Source organism: Cheilinus undulatus, linkage group 14, assembly GCF_018320785.1.
Source record: "Cheilinus undulatus linkage group 14, ASM1832078v1, whole genome shotgun sequence".
Classification (NCBI taxonomy): domain Eukaryota; kingdom Metazoa; phylum Chordata; class Actinopteri; order Labriformes; family Labridae; genus Cheilinus; species Cheilinus undulatus.
The window spans coordinates 45,322,716-45,342,823 of record NC_054878.1 but is presented as its reverse complement, the minus strand read 5'-3'; the positions used below and the strand labels follow the sequence as shown (position 1 = coordinate 45,342,823).

General features: G+C 40.1%; 3 protein-coding genes across 3 annotated transcripts in view; 1 reads left to right on the top strand and 2 right to left on the bottom strand.

Annotated features, from left to right (window-relative positions):
- zdhhc14 (zinc finger DHHC-type palmitoyltransferase 14) overlaps window positions 1-5,497 on the bottom strand; it is a 29,327-nt gene extending 23,830 nt beyond the window's left edge. Inside the window, exon 1 of the mRNA XM_041805315.1 lies at window positions 4,532-5,497. Coding sequence (XP_041661249.1) covers window positions 4,532-4,812 — 281 coding nt within the window. The 5' untranslated portion in view covers window positions 4,813-5,497. The remainder of the gene's footprint in view (window positions 1-4,531) is intronic.
- Window positions 5,498-7,466: 1,969 nt separating this feature from the next.
- Window positions 7,467-15,745, top strand: tmem242 (transmembrane protein 242). Its single transcript, XM_041805326.1, has 4 exons — window positions 7,467-7,565; window positions 10,439-10,539; window positions 14,885-15,022; window positions 15,227-15,745. The coding sequence occupies exons 1-4, from the start codon at window positions 7,481-7,483 to the stop codon at window positions 15,338-15,340; spliced, it is 438 nt and encodes a 145-aa protein (XP_041661260.1). The 5' UTR covers window positions 7,467-7,480; the 3' UTR covers window positions 15,341-15,745.
- A 1,456-nt stretch (window positions 15,746-17,201) lies between these two features.
- arid1b (AT rich interactive domain 1B (SWI1-like)) overlaps window positions 17,202-20,108 on the bottom strand; it is a 47,059-nt gene continuing 44,152 nt past the window's right edge. The window contains exon 23 of the mRNA XM_041804945.1: window positions 17,202-19,953. Within this exon, the coding sequence (XP_041660879.1) occupies window positions 18,926-19,953 (1,028 nt within the window). The 3' untranslated portion in view covers window positions 17,202-18,925. The remainder of the gene's footprint in view (window positions 19,954-20,108) is intronic.

The following is a 20,108-nucleotide window of genomic DNA, read 5'->3' as shown; positions in this document are numbered from 1 at the left end:
AGGAAAATCAGCAGAAAACAGCCCGAGGTTCGAGGACAGTCACATTCCTGACAGAGCCAAAGGACTCGTGGATCAATTCAGAAACTTACGACAGTTTCATGACCCAAGGACGAGATTATATCCTTCATGAATCGTCGCCTTTGAAACTGTTGTGTTCTCCTTCCTTTCTCAGCATTTCAGACCGAGAGGGGATTAAAAATCTAAACAAAACAAGATTATTAAAGCATCATTTTTCATGCATTCTTTATTTAAATCTGGGTGGACTTGAGTATTTTTATTCACTGCTTCTCTAAACCCATCTTCCATGACAATTCAAATGGAATATTTTTAATTTTTAAAGTCCCTCCGAAGTAATGCAAAAAAAAAAATCTATATTTTTGGTTTGTTGTATGACAGGCCAGTGTGTTATGACCAACCATGCCAAATTTCAGTCACGAAAACATCTAAGTTTATAAAATTAAGCTTCAAAATCATGAAAAGTTATGCAGTAAAATCTGCTCCAGGATGGTGTGGGTGTGTCGGTCAAATGAGCTGAAGCCACGCCCACTCAGGAGAAATACGATCCTCTCAATTTAAATAATACTACAGCCTGACTGGAAATAATCTCTGCTATGCTGCTATGGTGCAACTCACCAGTTAACAAACACATTTATGTCAGGAGAGACAGTTTAGAGTTAACATGTCTGTTTAATTTTCTTATCCTTTAACTCTTCAGTCACTTTAAACTAAAGGTCTTCAATGATGTTTTGCACTGGAGGCTTTTATTTTGATTGAACTGTGGCTGCTTTGAGAGGGACAAAGCCACAGTCTGCTTCTTTTAAAAAACCAGGACCAGTGCTTTACGTGGGCTGTAATGCATCGGTATGCAGTACCGCCACTTCTAAATTTTGCCCCTTGGCATACCTGGACTTCTTCCAGTGTACCAGCACTTCTCATTAGTTGCCAGTATGCTCTCCTGTCCTCTCCACAGCTGGCAGCTTTAATGATTCATGACAGCATCTAAATGGATGCATTCTGTGGCGTACGGTGCTCTTCCCACTGTGTACCATGACGTTTTTATCTGTACACGAATCCAGGTGAACTCACCTGGCACTGTTGGAGGGAAACCAGAGATTAAATCGTTCACCTATTCTGGACAGTGACACCTGTTCGTACTGCCGCTGAACGAGACATCAACACAAACAATATCCAATAACGGTATTCAAAATGATCAACAGACTGTTGGTCAAAGGATCAAGGGCTGTAGTTTTGTTTAAAGAACAGCTGACTCACTGACAAAGACAAAGAGCCTGGATATACGGAGGCATTATTTGGAGAGGGCAGGATAGAGTAGGGAATCATGAAGAGAAAGTCAGGACTACTAGGACTATGAATCACTAACAGTAATAGGCTTATTGACCACAAAATTATCTATTTCAAATGCTGAGTGTAGTGGGGAAATAGCATTTCATTTTTCATATTTTATTTAAGGGGCTTTATTATTTAATAGTGTGTCTTCCCGCAAACATATAGTTTGTTTTTATGTAATTTTTTATGTCCATGTTGACAATGATCAGCTTGCTGTTAAAAAAGTGACCATGGGACATTTGAGGTGACTGTTTTTGCTATTTCTTGGAGATTAAAAATATTTAAATATAAATCATGTATTGCCATTCAGCTAAATTATCACTAAGACATGATTTTTGCTCCATATTGCCTAAATTGGTTCTGGGATTGTGTGAGAAGAAAGTACAGGAACTTATTTTTTTCTTGACCAGGACTAAAGATGAGTGAAATATGAATTACAACACACCTTCAGCAGGTGAGATGTTTGTTCCTGCTGCATCAGGTTAAAGTGAAAATTAGATAAGCACTCCAGCAATTAGCCTGACCCCTGACCTTATGGTGAACCACGGCCAGAGCGCGGTTGTCCAAGCCTGATGAGACTTAATGTATCTACAAAATACTGACTTGAAGGGGGAGAATATTTATGCAGTCACCTACTTTACATGACATTTTTCTATTATTTGGCATTACTTTATAGAAATCTGTTTTTAATCTGACATTAAAGAGGATTTTTTTGTCATAAGAGACAAATGATATTGGCCATGTTTGATTTATAAAATCATTAAAAAAGCAGAAAAAGCCAAGGGGGTGAATACTTTTATAGGCCCTGAATCTGCCCTATAAGCTCAGTAAAATAGAGCTGACATAGCTCATTTGGATTTTTAAGTTAACAACCATCAACTGTCCTGTCTTAGAGTGTTTATCTATTTCATGAGTCAGGTGTGCACAAGAGGAATCCTTTAAAAAAGGTTGTCTAAACTTCCAACTCAGGAGATGTTTTAAAATAATCAATAACAGAAAGGATCTGGTAATATTCTGTGTGCTTTAAACCAGTAAAGCTAGGCTGTATAGAATTATTGTTCCTGATCACAATGGCTGGTTTTGTTACAGCGTAGTGTCCAGTATATATCCACGGGTAGAAAGAAGTTAGGAGCGGTTTTGAGCTGTGCATTACCATTATTATGAGCTGTTACAGTTTGACTTTACCATAGCATGCAGCAGTGCCATCATGTGAGGAGTGAGTACGAGCGTGTCTAAACAGGGAGCCCTTTTTAAATGAGGTCAAATGAGGTCTGGACACGAGTTCTGTCTTCACTCTTTAACATCTTCAAACACAGGCGGTGGTGCTGCTGCTGGAAACAGACTGTCTGAAGGTGTCAACGTGAACACATTACACAGCAGGTGTTTCATGAAGGTAGCTAAAGTTAAACACTCCAACCTTTGCATGAATCAAACACTGGCGGATTAAAACATGGAAAATTAGGAAAATGAACTTTATGCTCAGAAGCTCATGGCAATATTGCATCTTTAACATTTTTTTAACAATATTTTGTCCCACCCCGAACTGACATGAGCTGGAGTCTGCCTACAATTCCTAGCTAATGAAAAATAAATAAATTGCCCAGTTATAGGGGACAGTGTGTAAGGTTGTCAAAATGGTTAATACTTGGGTACTTTTTTGATACCACATACTTTAAACAATACAATATCATAGGTTCTCATTCATCCAGGTCATGGTTATCCAAGTCTTTGTCAAGGTGGCAACCAGAGGCAACCTCATCAAGTGGCAGTCCCAGTCCAGGAGCCGCCCTGATGAAGATTTGGACATAAACGTTTGTATTTCTACCCAAAGCTACTGTGAGCAGAGAGAGAGGAGGCGATGGTGTCCTGTTGTTAAAACAGAGCAGTGACACAGAGAGAGATGTTATTTCCTGATTGTTTTACAGCGGTTAAAGAAGTCAGAAATACATCGACACCTCTGCACAGACGTAAAGGAAGATCCAGGACTCAGTTTGACTGATGATGCCTTTTTCTGCCCGCTATGTGCCTGTACGCCAGGCCCTCTGTCATAGCCTCTATCCTCCATAACGGTTTAATTCACTGGTCTGTGAAGTGTTTGATGAAGTCTCTTTATGGTCTCATAAAGATGCGCCTGTTAACGTTTTTTGCCTTTAGTTACATTTTGTCATGTTTTCTGTTTTGTCTCTTTTAAATGTCTGAAATAAAGGAAAAACCAGCAGTTTTGAGTCTCAAGATCATTTCTGTTGCAGAGGCATTGAAAAGGTATCCATATTTTTGGTTTTGACTAGTATTGAAATTCCAAAATTCTGGTACTGAGATGTTGGCAACCTTCTGATACTGAAATATCTTCACAAATCTGATGGCTTGGCCGTATTCCATTTGCATGGCAAAGCTCCAATCTGAAAAGTTTGTGTCTAGTCGGACCAATCCTCATCATTTGAGGGGAATGCGGCGGTAGCTACAGGCTTGGTTTAGCTGCACTGCAAGCTTGTAAACAATGGCGGCCTGTGACGAGATTAGCATAGATGCAGCTGTAGCAGCAGTTCAATCAGAACTGGACAAGTTTCTTAATTTGAAAAAGAGTGAAACTGAAAGTTTTTCTTGGTGGAAAAGGTGTTTTTACTCTTCTCCTAACCAGAGTAGAATTTACCGACTAGAAACTACAGCAGTTACTGTGTTGAGTTGATTCTCTGGAGCTGCTTCACTGACTACAGTGGATGCTTTGCAGCTCTGATTGGCCCATAGTGAACGGGACAGGCGGAATCTTTGTCCAATCACCCTTTTGCAAAAGTTCTGCCCTTCCCTATCACAACTAAAGGTAGTAACCAAAATAGGTGTGGGACAGTATCCCATGGAGATGTGAAACGGTCTGTGGCATGCCAGGTTAGTACTGAAATGTAATAATGCAACTGAGACAGAGGGCTGATGCTTGCCTTCAACTTTAGATTATTAAAAATAAGAAACTGCCAAATACTGGGGGAGAAAGGGGTCAACAATGTTTCAGCTCTGAAATGTCTCTGCTGTTGAGACAGTGTGAAGGATTTTGTCCACAATTTCCTGCAAGAAAAACAAGAAAATTCCAACATTTTTATCAAACATGGTTTGACTTTTGCTATCAAAGTTTGATACCAGATTCTGGTATCGTGACGACCCTAGTTTGTGTGCGTGTTTGCTGTGCACTCACTCAAAGGTGAAGAAGAGCCCACAGGTGAGCAGGATCAGCACCAGGGTCAGGTAGAAGATGCCGCTCTGCCTTGCCATCATGATCCTCCCGTCGCAGTAGAACCGGTTCCTCCCCGGGAACACCTGCCACTTCCTGCGGGGGCTGCGGCTCCTCTGCCCGGTACAGCTGGGTTCCGGGCCTTCGAAGGCCGGGCATGATGCGGTGCTGCTGCTCTGCGTGCAGATCTGGTTGTACTGGCCCGGCTGCTGCTGGTCCAGAGCGGCATGAGGCATCTGAGACATGTGGCCACGAAGGTAACGGCGCGAAGGTTTCAGCGATAACAGAGCAGCAGCGTTCAGCTGCACAGTGTCCAAGTAGGGCTGGGCGATCAATCCAATTCAATTCCGGACACGGTTTTGACAAGATAACTGAGATTTAATGACTGCTGTGCCAAATGCTGTTTGTTGAGTTGTTAGTTTTGGCACTTTCTCCCTCTCTCACTTTTGTTTAAGTGAGGAGCAGAGAGAGTAAAAGAGCTAAAGATGATGTCAGAAAGGCCTCTGCTGGTTAACAAAACAATGCAAAATAACCCCAGTCATATGGATCCACTCTGTGTGGCGTCACAGTTATAAAAGGGGTATTAATACCAAAAAAGTCAAACTAAGAATACACAATAAATACCTTTAAACGGATTAGCAAACATTAAAAAAGGGTTTGGTCTTTGTTTTCCATTTCGAGAATGAAAAAAGGACAGAACTACAAGGAAGGATTTGTGTCATTTAACCACCCATTGTTGTGAATAGTAAAAATGGTGAACAAGCTGTTTTTTGATGACAGAAAATAAAAACTGGTCAGATTTACTCTGATTTATGCTCGCATGGAAGTTGTGGATTAAACTACAGTGTTGATACCATTAACTCTTTAAAAACATGCGTTTTTGTGATGGTTTTCAACAATAAATCACATTTTTGCAGAGTCGCACATGAAATAATGAAACATAAATTGCAGAATGTGTTTATAGCTGCCTCTGAAGGCAAAATGACACACTTGTCATTCAAACAGAAGCTAATTTGGTATAACAGACGATTAATCGTGCCAAATAATCGCGATTTCCATCTAAAACAATCGAGATTACGGTTCCTGCCTTGACCGAGCAGCCCTGTGAGCTCCCCTCTCTTAGCTTTTTTCATCTGCAGCTAGAATAAAGGGAAATACCACATTTTAAAACCGCTTTTTAGGTAATAATTCAAAAACAAACAACAACTCGTGGTCAGCCGCACGCGCGCAGGGTCCACAAACCCACCTCAACACACCGTCTCGCGCCCATGCAGAGTCCCCTGTCTCTCGGTCTCACATAATCCAGCGTTCTTATCCCGAGTTAACGGCTGCGTGTCTGTCCCAGGTTAACGGGTCCTTGTCCAGGGCGCTGCTGGGTCCGGGGTCCGTGTCTGTGGAGGTTCAGAGGCTCTGTGGTGACGAGGAGGAGGAGGACGTGAAGAGCATCCTGATCCTCCGCAGAGCTGCGCGAGCTCCGAGATCCTGACTGCAAAGATCGTGTACTGGGAAGACGAACCACTCCGGAGAGAGAAAAAAATCTAGCTGGTTGAGCGGCCTTCCTAGAGCCACAGTCTACCTTCAGATATGTCTATAACCGCTTTACTATTACACAAATGAACCATTAAAAAAACCATTTAGATTTAGGTCCAACAAATTCTTCTTCTTCAGTTAAAAAAATATCAATTTCGTTGGATGTTTACCTAAAAATCTATAATGTGATGAACGATCAAATTCAACAGTGGTCCAGATAAATGGTGCCAGTAGTCTCAAAATTAGTGAAAGAGGATCAGCTGAGTGCAGTGAATGTGTCTCAGTGATTGTAGTATAAAGATACCTGTGTCTGGAGGGTCCAGTCCCTGGTTGAGCAGTATTCCTGGCTACCATTACACCATGAAGACAAAAGAACGCTCCAAGCAAATCAGATAAAAGGTCATTGAAAAGTGTAAGTCAGGGGATGGAGACAAAAATCGGAGGCACTGAACATCCCCCAGAGCTGGGGAAGCACTATCAAAATACCAAAGTTCTGTTCTGTTACGACTGTGTGAAGAGGGATAATTGGGAACAAAACAATCTTGATCTGCTTTCAGGTCTACTACAGATTGTCACAGTAAACCTTGATCTTTCTTGTGTTTCCACAGCTGATGTCTGTTCATTCTCACTTGTTATGATGGGAAGTCTTTTTCGAGCTCTGGTTCATTTGGCTCCTCTCAGTAGAGCTGGCCTTTTGGCTCCCAAATGGCTCTTCATTTAGTTCCAGTTCGGCTTTTTAAATGTTCATTAAATAACAAGAAATGGAAGAACGGAAACTGGCTCTAGAACAGGAGCCAGCCCCTGTTGTTCATATAAAAAAGCTGGCTCATTCATTTGGCTCATTTCTACTAAAAGTTCTGAGGAAGTCTGAGGCACTCAGGAGGTTTGTTGATTTAAAAAACAAACCTTTATTTCATGAGGGCTACAGAATTATAAAAACATGCCAACATGTTTCAGCCATAAAGGGCCTCATCGGGGCAGTTACAAAAAATGATTAAAACAATGAGTAAATAAATATATAATAATAAAAAACAATCAGTTATCTGGCCACTTCAGTGGAATTTTGTCAGCGGAGTGATACCTCTTTATTTCTGCTATACCTGAATTTTTGCATTTAGACGATCTTTGGTGCAGCATTCCGTCTCCGTGACACTTCCGTCGAATTTCCGGAATAATTACACATATTATCGCCTTTATTTTGTATAGTTTCCCAAAGCCTTTATCCCCAGAATTCATCAGAAAATCATATTTGCATTAGTTTCAGCAGATATCACATTTAAAACCATTTTATTACGAGGTTTACGATTTTAAGACTGCGCTGTTGTAACTTCTTTTGCTTGCTTGTTTCTATCCGGGGACTTTACTGAGACGGACCATATCAACATGACAGCCGCTGGTGAGAATAGTGCTATGGTTGTGGGAGAAGCTGCAGAAATGGACGAAGAGGCCAAACTACAGATGTTAAAAGGTGAATTAGGAGTTAGCGCGTAAACTCGTAGTTTGTCTTAAAAAAGCCGTTTAGTAGAATTCTTAGTTTGTTGTTGCCGAGTTTATAAACCGAGGTCAGAGCAATGTCGATCTGTTTCTCCTTTCTCCTCAAACAGCTCCAGTAAAATAATCTGATAATGTTCATTTCACCTGAAAACAGTAGAAAACCCGAACAACATTATTACGACTTATTAAAGCGATGAGATGTTTTTCCAGAATTTTCACAATTCTGACTCTAATCTCAGAAATTTGAGTCTAATCTCAGAAATTTGACTCTAATCTCAGAAATTTGAGTCTAATCTCAGAATTCTGACCGTTATTTCAGAATTCTGTCTCTGATTTTAGAATTCTGATGCTTAATCTCACAATTATGACTCTAATCTTATAATTCTGACTCTTATTTTAAAACTCTGATATTAATCTCAGAATTGTGACCCCTTTTTCAGAATTCTGTCTCTGATTTTAGAATTCTGACCCTTAATTTGAAATTCTGACTCTCAGAATTCTGACTAATCTTTAAATTCTAACCTTAATCCTTAAATTCTTATTCTAATCTCAGGATTCTGACCCTTTTAAGAATTTTGTCTCTGATTTTAGAATTCTGACCTCTTATCTCAGAAATTGGACTCTAATCTCAGAATTCTAACCCTTATTTCAGAATTCCATCTCTGATTTAAGAAATCTGACCCTTTATCTTACAATTCTGGCTCTAATCTTAAAATTCTGACCTTAATCTCAGGATTTTGACTTTAATCTAAGGTTTCTGGCTTTAATCTCAGGATTCTGACTTTAATCTCAGGATCCTGACTTTAATCTCAGGATTCTGGCTTTTATCTCTGGATTCTGGCTTTAATCTCAGGATTCTGACTTTGATCTCAGGATTCTGGCTTTAATCTCAGGATTCTGGCTTTAATCTCAGGATTCTGACTTTAATCTCAGGATCCTGACTTTAATCTCAGGATTCTGGCTTTTATCTCTGGATTCTGGCTTTAATCTCAGGATTCTGACTTTGATCTCAGGATTCTGGCTTTAATCTCAGGATTCTGGCTTTAATCTCAGTATTCTGACTTTAATCTCTGGATTCTGGCTTTAATCACAGGATTCTGATTTGAATCTCAGGTTTCTGGCTTTCATCTCAGGATTCTGGCTTAAATATCAGGATTCTGGCTTTAATCTCAGGATTCTGACTTTAATCTCAGGATTCTGGCTTTAATCTCAGGTTTCTGGCTTTAATCTCAGGTTTCTGGCTTTAATTTCTGGATTCTGACTTTAATCTCAGAATTCTGACTTTAATCTCAGGATTCTGACTTTAATCTCAGAATTCTGACTTAAAATTCAGAATTCTGACTTTAATCTCAGGATTCTGACTTTAATCTCAGGATTCTGACTTTAATCTCAGAATTCTGACTTTAATCTCAGGATTCTGACTTTACTCTCAGGATTCTGACTTTAATCTCAGGATTCTGACTTTAATCTCAGGATTCTGACTTTAATCTCAGAATTCTGACTTTAATCTCAGGATTCTGACTTTAATCTCAGGATTCTGACTTTAATCTCAGGTTTCTGGCTTTCATCTCAGGATTCTGGCTTTAATCTCAGGATTCTGGCTTAAATATCAGGATTCTGGCTTAAATCTCAGGATTCTGACTTTAATCTCAGGATTCTGACTTTAATTTCAGGATTCTGTCTTTCATCTCAGGATTCTGACTTTAATCTCAGGATTCTGACTTTAATCTCAGGATTCTGACTTTAATCTCAGGATTCTGACTTTAATCTCAGGATTCTGACTTTAATCTCAGGATTCTGACTTTAATCTCAGAATTCTGACTTTAATCTCAGAATTCTGACTTTAATCTCAGAATTCTGACTTTAATCTCAGGATTCTGACTTTAATCTCAGAATTCTGACTTAAAATTCAGAATTCTGACTTTACTCTCAGGATTCTGACTTTAATCTCAGGATTCTGACTTTAATCTCAGAATTCTGACTTTAATCTCAGAATTCTGACTTTACTCTCAGGATTCTGACTTTAATCTCAGGATTCTGACTTTAATCCCAAGTTTCTGGCTTTAATCTCAGGTTTCTGGCTTTAATCTCAAAATTCTGACTCTTTTTTCCGGTTTCTGGCTTTAATCTCAGGTTTCTGGCTTTATTCTCAGGATTCTGACTTAATTCTGAGGATTCTGTCTTTCATCTCAGGATTCTGGCTTTAATCTCAGGATTCTGACTTTAATCTCAGGTTTCTGGCTTTAATCTCAGGATTCTGACTTTAATCTCAGGTTTCTGGCTTTATTCTCAGGATTCTGGCTTTAATCTCAGGATTCTGACTTTAATCTCAGGTTTCTGGCTTTAATCTCAGGATTCTGACTTTAATCTCAGGTTTCTGGCTTTAATCTCAGGATTCTGGCTTTAACCTCAGGTTTCTGGCTTTAATCTTGAGATTCTTGCTTTAATCTTACATTAAATCTCAGGCAAAGTAAATACTCTTGATTGTGTTTGGAAGTATTGGCACATTTCTAACATGAGGCTTTACATGAAGATGAAGCATGTCTGAATTCATGATAATTTTGAACAGCTCTGAAAGGACGGAGAGTAAACTTCCTGGTTTTATTTATTTATTTATTTTATTTATATTTATTTAATATAAGATGTCTGCGAACGTTGTCGGATGTTTGAGGCTCGACCTGGAGCTCTCTTGGCTGAAGATGTTTCTCCTCTCCTCTGAAAGGCGTCTTCAGTGCCGAATCACTGAACCTAGAAGTTTTAAATAGTCTCTCTTTGCTCCATTTTCCCTCTCATGTATTTTAAGCTGAATTGTTTTGTATTTTGATGAATCTGTCATCCTTCATGCAGGCGCAGCGTTTCTGACCACGGTGGCGTCTGTAGGCATGATCGCAGGATTTGGCTCCACGTTGGCGCTGGCGAAGAAGAAGAGTCCTGAATGGTTCAATAAGGTTTGGTTTAGTGTTTGGATGTTTTTTTCCTGTTATGATTGATGTGCAGAGGCAGGAGTTTCTAACATTTTTTATCCAGTCACTGCCAGAGCTGGGCATACACCCAATCACTGTTGACTAATCGGCCTAAGGTTTATGATTAGTTTTAGTTTATAGTAATTTCTTTACTTTTTTTTTTTTTTTTTTAAGATTTATTTTTTGGCATTTTTGTGCCTTTATTAGATAGAGGAGGACAGTGGATAGATTTGGAAACAGGGTCAAGAGTGGGGGAGAGACATGCGGTAAAGGGCCTCAGGCCAGATTCGAACCCGGGCCACCCACGTACATGGGGAGCGCCTTTAACCACTAGGCCACCTGCTCCCCATAATTTCTTTACTTTTAAAATGCCTTTAAAACAGATGTTTACAAAGAACTTTGATTACAAAAAGCACAAAGAATTCAGTAACAAGCATCAGAGATCTAAAAAAATAAGGGCAAGACAAACGACATGAAAAAGATCAACAAGAAAAATGCACATGCAGGAGTGAAATAGAAACAAAAGGAGTTAAAACTGTTAAAATAAAGTGATGTAGGTGAAGAAAAAAACAAAAAGCAGAAAAACTATCAATAAGATAAGAATAATTATAAGAGGATATCATAAGACCAAACGGCTCACAGGCAAACAGTCATAGACAATCATGGTCATGCTCTACAGCAGGGGTGGGCAAGTGATGGCCCAGGGGCCACATTCAGACCATCTCCTCACTCAAAGCGGCCCTCAAGTCAATTACTGTCTTTTCTTTTTGAAAAATTATAAATGTTATTGCAAAGATTCTTTACCCTTTAGACTGATAGTTTATTAAACCTGAGGGTTATCCATGATAGAAACTTCAGTAAAATATACCTAAAATCTTGTAAATACTCTGCTTGTTTCTCTGGAAAAGTAGCTTGAATTGGTTGTCTAGCAGATTGAATTAAGGATTTAAGTTTAAAAATGTACACCTCCAATTCCAAAAAAGTTGGGGCACTATGTAAATTGTACATAAAAAACAGAATGTGATGATTTTCAAATGTCACAAACCTGTATTTTATTCACAACAGAACACTAACAATGTATGAGATGTTAAAACTGAGATATTTTACTATTTCATGAAAAAATATTAGCACACTTTGATTTTTATGGCAACAAAACATCTAAAAGAAGTAGGGACAGGCCAACAAAAGTCTGGAAAAATAAGTGGTAGTTTCTCAGAAGTAAAGATGGGCAGAGTTTCACCAATCTGTGAAAAACTGTGTCTAAAAACTGTGGAACAATTTCAGAAAAATGTTCTTGATGTAAAATTGCAACAACTTTGAAAACCCCACCCTCTACAGTCCGTAATATCATCTAAAGATTCAGAGAATCTGGAGAAATCTCTGAGCAAGGGACAAGGCTGAAGGTCGATATCAGATGCTGGTGATTTTGGGGCCCTCAACCACTGCACGGGCTCAGGAACACTTCCAGAAATCATTGACTGTCAACACAGTTGTCCGTGCCATCCACAAATGTTAAGTTCAAGCTGTATTATGTAATGAGGAAGCCATATGTGAACAGGATCCAGAAACACTTCCACCCTGGCTGGGCCAAAGCTCATTTAAAATGGACTGAGGCAAAATGGAAAACTGTTCTGTGGTCAGTGGAATCTAAATTTAAAATTCTTTTTGGAAACCACAGACACTTGTGTCTTCCTTTTTTAAGCATTTGTGCTTTTCGATACCATCAATCATCGGAAAAAAGATTATGTTTTTAACACACGGAGTCTTGGGCGCCACCTGGTGGTTATGTCTGCACGACTCATGTACAGAGGCTGTTGTCCTCGAAGTTGATGGCCTAAGCCTGTGGCTTTTTTCCCCACATGTCATTTGCTCTCGCTCTTGTCTGTTTTCCATCTAAAGTCAGAAAATAAATCTTTAACGCATGGTGTCAAAACGCTCTAAAATCACATCAACCTTTTATTCAACTCACTTCTCAGAGTTTTTGTTTCTACTTAGAGACATTCTTTTTTTCTTATTCGCTGCAGAACAAAAACACTTCATAAAACAGTAAAGCTTCCAAGAACGAGTTTTAAAGGAAATTCTTCATAAAAATATTTTAAGGTGCTGAAGTCACACGTTTTCTCTGTTTTTTTTCATGAAGATTTGAGGCACGTGTGCATTGATTTAGTTTGCAGCATCTTCACTGGTGTAATTTTCTTGTTTTTCTTCCAGCTTTAACCCGATTATTTGATCCTACGGCGTCCGAGCAAAAACACTCTGACTCAAAGTAAACAAACTCTCTGCTGACGTCAGTGCTCCCTCCTGACCTGCCTTGAAAACACTTTTCCATGAAGCCTCAGTGTTTCTCAGACTCGTCCTGGCAGCTGGAACGCCGTGGTTATCGGACGCTCACAGGACCTGATTAACACTGACGCACATGCAGGCTAAAGTTAGCGCTGGGGGACAAAACACTGTTTGTTCCTGAACTCTATTTCTGTCACAGACTCGTCTTTGTCGTCTGTGGCGAGCCCCCACAGGACCCAGAGAAAAGTGAAAAACGTGAAATGAGATTAAATGTGGAGCGAAGAGAAGGAGGCGACCAGGAAACGCAAGAGAAACATCCAAAATGAAACTCCTCTACTTGGAAATCTTCAACTTTGTACTTGAGGATTATTATAGATAAATGTAGTTAAGAACTTTTAATTCAAGTCCTTACAAAACTTTAAATTTCAAGGATGAACAAAGACAAAGACTACAGCTGACCTCGGCCTGTTGGGCCTGCCTAAAACTCCTAAAACTTAGTTGAACATTTTTATTTAAAGCTGATAAAGGCTTTTATTAAAGGCTGATAAGGGCTTATTTTTATAGCTGATATAGGCTCATATTTACAGCTGATAAAGGCTGATAAGGGCTTATTTTTATAGCTGATATAGGCTCATATTTACAGCTGATAAAGGCTTTTATTTAAGGCAGACATGGGCTTATTTTTATAGCTGATATAGACTCATATTTACAGCTTATATAAGGTTTTATTTAAGGCAGATAAGGGCACATTTTATAGCTGATATAAGATCATTTTTACAGTTGATATAGGCTTTAATTTAAGGCAGATAAGGGACAATTTTTATGCCTGATATAGGCAAATATTTACAGCTGATAAAGGCTTTTATTAAAGGCTAATAAGGACTTATTTTTATGGCTGATATAGGCTCATATTTACAGCTGCCATAGGCTTTTATTTTAGGTTGATAAGGGCAAATTTTTATAGCTGATTTAAGCTCATTTTTACAGCTGATATAGGCTTTTATTTAAGGTAGATATGGGCTCATATTTACAGCTGATATAGGCCTTTATTTAAGGCTGATAAGGGCTAATTTTTATGGCTGATATAGGCTGATATTTACAGCTGATATAGGGTTTTATTTAAGGCAGATTAGGGTTAATTCTTATAGCTGATATAGGCCTATATTTACATCTCATGTAGGCTTTTATTTAAGGCCAATAAAGATGAACATTTACAGGCGATGTAGGCTTTTATATGTAAGATAATACTTTATTGATCCCCCACATTTACAGCCGATGTAGACTTATTTTTTTAACCAGCAAGGCCCATATTTACAGCTTTTACAGTCTTCTATTCACACCACAAATAGGCTTGTACTCAAAGCCAATATAGGCCCATATTTAAAGCAGATATAGGCTTAAATTTACAGGTGACAAAGGTCAATATTTACAGCAGATATAGGCTAATATTAACAGCTAATATAGGCTTTTATTTACAGCCATTATAGGCTAACATTTACAGCAGATACTGTATAGGCTTATATTTACTGTCGATAAAGGTTTTTTAATTCTGAGGTGATACAGGCTTATGGTGACAGCTCATAAAGGCTTGTATTTACAGCAGATAAAGGCTTACATTTACAGCCGATTCAGGCTAATATTCACAGCACATATAGGCTTTTATATTTCCATACAGGAAACATAGCTATCATTATATCATTGTTGCGATATTTAGAAAATATGCAGAAAATGTTGCTAAATTTTTCTTTCAGTTTAGACTGGGTGCCCAATTTTCTTGTGTTCTTGTTGGATCCATTTCTCTCCGGCTTCATGAAATAGCTGTTTATATACTCTGTGTGTGTATGTATATATATATATATATATATATATATATATATATACATACATACATATATATATATTGTCCACATTGTCTAAGTCTCTTAAAGTGTTATCATCAGAATGTGTGCGATATATTAAATTTACTTCCTGTCAGATGGAACCAGCTTTAAAAACCTCTCTGCCATCCTGACGTCATGTCATTTGTCTCTGACCTCCTCCTCTGCAGGGCGTGGTGGCAACGGCGGCGGTCCCAGAGAGCGGGGCATCTCTGGCGCTCAGAGCGTTGGGTTGGGGCTCGCTGTACGCCTGCTGTGGAGTCGGCCTGCTCAGCTTCACCGTGTGGAAAGTCCTGGATGTTCACAGCGTACGTATGCAACCATAAACCTCTGACTGTCATCGCATAAATGAATGACACAGAAATGTGTAAAAGCAAAGTTTATGGAGTTTGTATTAAAGCTGCACGAGAAAAAATGAAGGTAGTGTGAAAACCACTGTGATAAAACATGTATTTCCTCTCTGCTGGTTCAATTTTTCATCTCTAACATTTTGTCTCCTTGGTCTTGGTCAGTTTGCAGAGTTCAGGTTTAAGATGCGCTCCTTCTTCCCGTCTATTCCAAAATCATCCACGTCTTCACCCCAATCTGAACCCGTGGACTGGGACTCGATCTTCAAGTCAAAGTGATGGTGTGCTGCTGGACGACCATTCAGACAAGACAAAAAGGAAATAAAACTCACCAAGACCTGGGACCGATCCCTGCTGCGATACCTACACTGCAGGACTAACATGATCCCGGTCTGGTTCCAGTTTGAGTTCCCGATGGTTAAAATAGTCGTTTTTTTGTAAATACTTTTCTTTGAACTTGAACTCATGATTTGATTTTCAGTTTTTTCTTCTTTTTCGTGAAACCAGACAAAAGCAGGAGGGACATTTCTTTATTTGGGGTTTTTCCTTCCTGGCCTCCAGGTGGCGATAGTGAGCCTCAGAACTGCCCAGATGTAAAACATCAGAGGAAAAACTAAAGCTTATTTATTGATTTTTGATCATATGAACCTTTATCAGTGTTTATTAAACAAATTATATTGTGAATTCATGTTGTTGTTTTTTTTCTTTTCACTGAAGAAAATCTCACATTTCTTCAAATGGCAGCCAAAAACAGAATTGTTCTGATCTGTTCCCTAAATACACTGTAACATTGAGGTGCCAAGATTTAATAACATTACACTTTAGTTTGACTCTTGTAAATATTCAATTTTGAGCCATGTTTGATGCCACAGCAAAAAAAAGAGTCCTTAAAGGTCAGTTATTATTAAAAATATACTATTTCAGGATTTTCTAACAAAAATATGTGCCCCTGGCCTGCCTACTACCCCCCAAGAATCAGAAAAATCCATTCACTCTCCCCCTTTTTTGGAAAATAATATGCCAAAAAAAGCTGTTCTCAGATTTTCCCCTCATGATGTCATGTGGGGATTGAAAAAAAAAAGGTTGGCCCTCCAGCTTGGAATAAAGTTCTGCCCTCCTCTCAGCTGCCACCTGAGAGAGCCCTTAAGCCACATCTATTTCCTAAGAGGGGCGGGGTCATGGGCGCAGTCGGACCGCTTAGTAACATTGAAAGCCACAGACACGGAAACAGCTCGATCTGAGCAGGGCTGAAACAGAGGGGTTTTTAGACATGAAAAAAATCCAATAGTGGAGTGTTTTTTTTTTTTTTTTTTTTAGCTACAAACTTGACAGGCATGTTTTGGGGACCTTTGAGACCAATATAAATTTGTCTTGAAAGGGTAAAATATGTGACCTTTAACCCAGGAGTTATGGGACCTGTGAAAAAAACTCAAATTAGGCTCCACCAATACAGCCTAAGTCAGTCTTGTAAAACTGCACTTCAACTGCTGACAATGTTTTTTTTACAAATTAAGAAAGATTAAGAGCTTGTCTGCAACTTTTTGGCAATTAAAATTGGGGGTTTTGTTGTTGTTGCTGCATAGTCTAAACAGGTTTCAAAAGGATTTAATTTCTCCTCTGGCAATTTAATATTTCTCTACAGAAAAATATCCAGATTTATATCATGCACAACCATTCAGATACAAGATCTAGAGAGATTATGTGTGGCTCATATCAGGCAGCCCAAAATAATGTTACTGTAACTTCAACAAAAACAATAAAACTAAATATATATTTTATGATTTCAGAGCGGATAAAATCATCTGTTTGTTAAAGGATTAGGGTCAATTTTTTTAGGTCCAACCTTTTTTTTTCAATTGTGAGATTAAAGTCAGATTTCTGAGAAAATGTCAGAATTCTGAGATTAAAAGTAATAATTCTGAGATTAATGTCATGATTCTGATACTCAAGGCATAATTCTGAGATTGAAATCAATCCTGACTGGATTTTTATTTATTTATTTATTTTGAGAAAACTTTTTACAAACTTTGAGAAAAATACTGAATTATAAATGAGAATTCTGACTTTTTCTCAATTTAAAATACAAAAAGAATTGATTTTAGACAGTAATTAGAATATGACAAAACACCAAACAAATGACACAGAAATGTTGGCCTGGAAAATTCTGTTCATTTATGACTTTCTTCTTGGTCGGGGCTCCTTTTGTACAAATTTCTGCATCTCCGCTCGTGTTTTGGAGTCGATCAGTCCGTGGTCCTGCTGGGGTGTTATGAAGCCCAGGTTGCTCTGATAGCAGCCTTCAGCTTGTCTGGATTGTTGATTCTCATGTCTCTCATCTTCCATTCTTGACATTTCCCCAAACATTCTCACTGGGATTCAGGTCAGAATCAAACACAGTAACACCAGGGTCAATAAACCAGTTTCTGGTAGTTTTGGCTTCACTGTGGGCAGGTGGAAAGGAAATCAGGATCTCCATAAAACTTCTCAGCAGATGGAAGCAAGAGGGGCTCTAAAATCTCCCAGTAGGTGGCTAACGGCGTGGACTCTGGACTTGATAAAGACCAGCGGACCAACAGCAGAAGATGACATGGCACCTCAAACCATTACTGACTTTGGACACTGGAAACACTGGACTTCATGCACCTTGGATTCTGGACCTCTCTGATCTTCCTCCAGACGCTGGGACTTTGATCCACTGCTTCAGTCCAGTCCTTGTGAAGCTCCCCTAAGTTCTTGAATGTGCTTAGATACAGCCTCTGAGAACAGCCTGGCCTTTCAGAAGTGAGCTTCTGTAGCTTACCCTCCAAGTCAGCAGTCTTCCTCATATCGGTTATATTTAGAGATAGTGGATTTTTAATTTTCATAAGCTATAAACTGTAACCATCAGGATTAACTTTCCCATGATATTCTTATTTTTTGAGGTGCGCTAGTATTCCGCTCTTTCTTGCTGTCTTGAGTTTCTCCTTGCTGTGAAACATTCAAAGATCTCAAAGTGAAGAAAAGCCATCATAAATCAAACAGGAGGCGTTGTGGATCTAGAGATTTTCTTTTTATCTCTTTACATTTCTGATAACTGTTTCTGAAGACAACATGAGTACAGTCCAACCCGCACCGTCTGCACATACAGTCTCTGAAATCAAATGCACCCTCCCAGACCGGACCCCGAAACCGTCCTGAAACTGAGAGCGTGTCCTTAAATACAGAAACAAGAGTTCACCTGCCGAGTCGTGATTATAAATGATTCATTGAGTCACCGAGTCAAATGTACATCTATTTACAGGAGGAAGAGGAGGAGTTGGACACATTTAGAAATTCTTAAAAAACAGAACATGATGTTTGATACTGCTGAGGTCGGCAAAATACTGAAGATGGTGGAACTGCAGACGGTCGAGTTGTTCACATTTAGAGTAAAAAACAAACGTATTGCACCAAAACAAAGAACATCAGTGTTTCTCTGTCAGAAAAGAGAGGATTATCTACAACAGGTGTCACTATTTAAATAAACAGACCACACCCCCAAATTCTAACCAACCCCGCCCCCCGAAACAGAAAGAAACGACCACGTCACAGAGAGCCAGAACCCGAGCGTTGTCCAGCGTCACACTTTGGTTCAAACGAAACAAAACAACAAACAGACAAAAGAATAAAAAATTAAAAATACAGGTATTAAATATTTCCGTATTAAAATTATTTAAAAATCCCAAATAAACATTTCATGATGGCGGACTTTTATAGATTTATAGATTCTTCTGTATTTAAAATCTTTCTCTTCTCTTCTTAAATAAAAATAGAATAAGAGCCAGTTCATCACATGGGCGGAGCTTCTTTAGAGGCCACTGAGCGCGCTCCGTGGCAGTGTTTGTGTCACGAGCGGCCAATTTTATAAAGTACTTCACACATGATGGCCGCCACCGAGGAGTTCAGCGCCGCAGACAGCGAGATGTCCAGCAGTCGACTCTCGTACAGAGTGAACTCCGTCCGGTTCTCCTCCACCTTCGCCATGGCGAGCAGTGCTTTGGCAGCGCGGCACATCATGTTGATGCTGGGCGGCTCAGGCGGTGTGGCGGCGTGCAACAGGCTGTGTGAGCTCTGCTGGTACTGAGCCACGGCAACGCTATCCTCCAGGAAGCCGATCAGAGTTCCCACGCTGCCTTTCTGCAGGGCGACTGCTCGTGCCGCTGTGGGGTCTCCGTGCGCCAGGTTGGACAAAACGGCCACCGCCATCTCCCGACACACCTGGCTCTTCCTCTCACCTATGAGGCGCACCAGCGTGGCATAGAGCTTCTGCTGGCGGCTGAAGGGTGGCGTGGCGAGCAGCAGGTCCACGTTGCAATCCTGGATGCTCAGCTTGCACAGACTCTCGAGGACTAGCCTCTGCGGCGAGAGTGAGGAGACTCCGCCCCCCGAGCAGAACGGGTCCTGGGCCTCGGCGGATGGACACACCATCCAGTGCAGCAGCCCTTCCAGCATCGGCAGGATGATGCTCTCGGGGTACACGGACAGGTCCAGCTTGCCCGCTATGTTGGCCAGCGTCACCAGTGTGTTCTCCCGCAGCGCCGCCAAACAGTCCCACCACCACTCGTCCCGGCTGCAGGCCTGCCCCTGCTCCTCCTCCCGCTGGTAGCTGGGTGGGGTGCGTTTCCTGCGGGGGTGATGGTGATGCAGCAGCACCAGCCGCCCCAGGATCAGAACCAGGCCAGGGTGGCGGGACATTTCAGCGTCATTTCCAGGGACGAAGGAGAGGCCACGAACGACGTTGGAGATGCAGACGCAGCGTTTGGACAGAGCGTCCTGCCATGACTCGGCAGTGGACAGGGGAGCCTCGTCCCAGCAGCGTGGCTCGTCCTCCAGTTGGCTGATGGGACTCTGAACTTTGATCTGTGATGGTGAGCCTGCAGAGAAGAAAACGTTTTTATCAGACGTGTCAAGCTGCCTGTCTCCATTTTTCAAAAACTTGGCACTACCTAAAGAAAAATATTAATTTGAAAAGGGAAAAACGGCGTGATGTTACAAAGGAGGACATTTTTGCTTCTCTGTTTTGATTGGT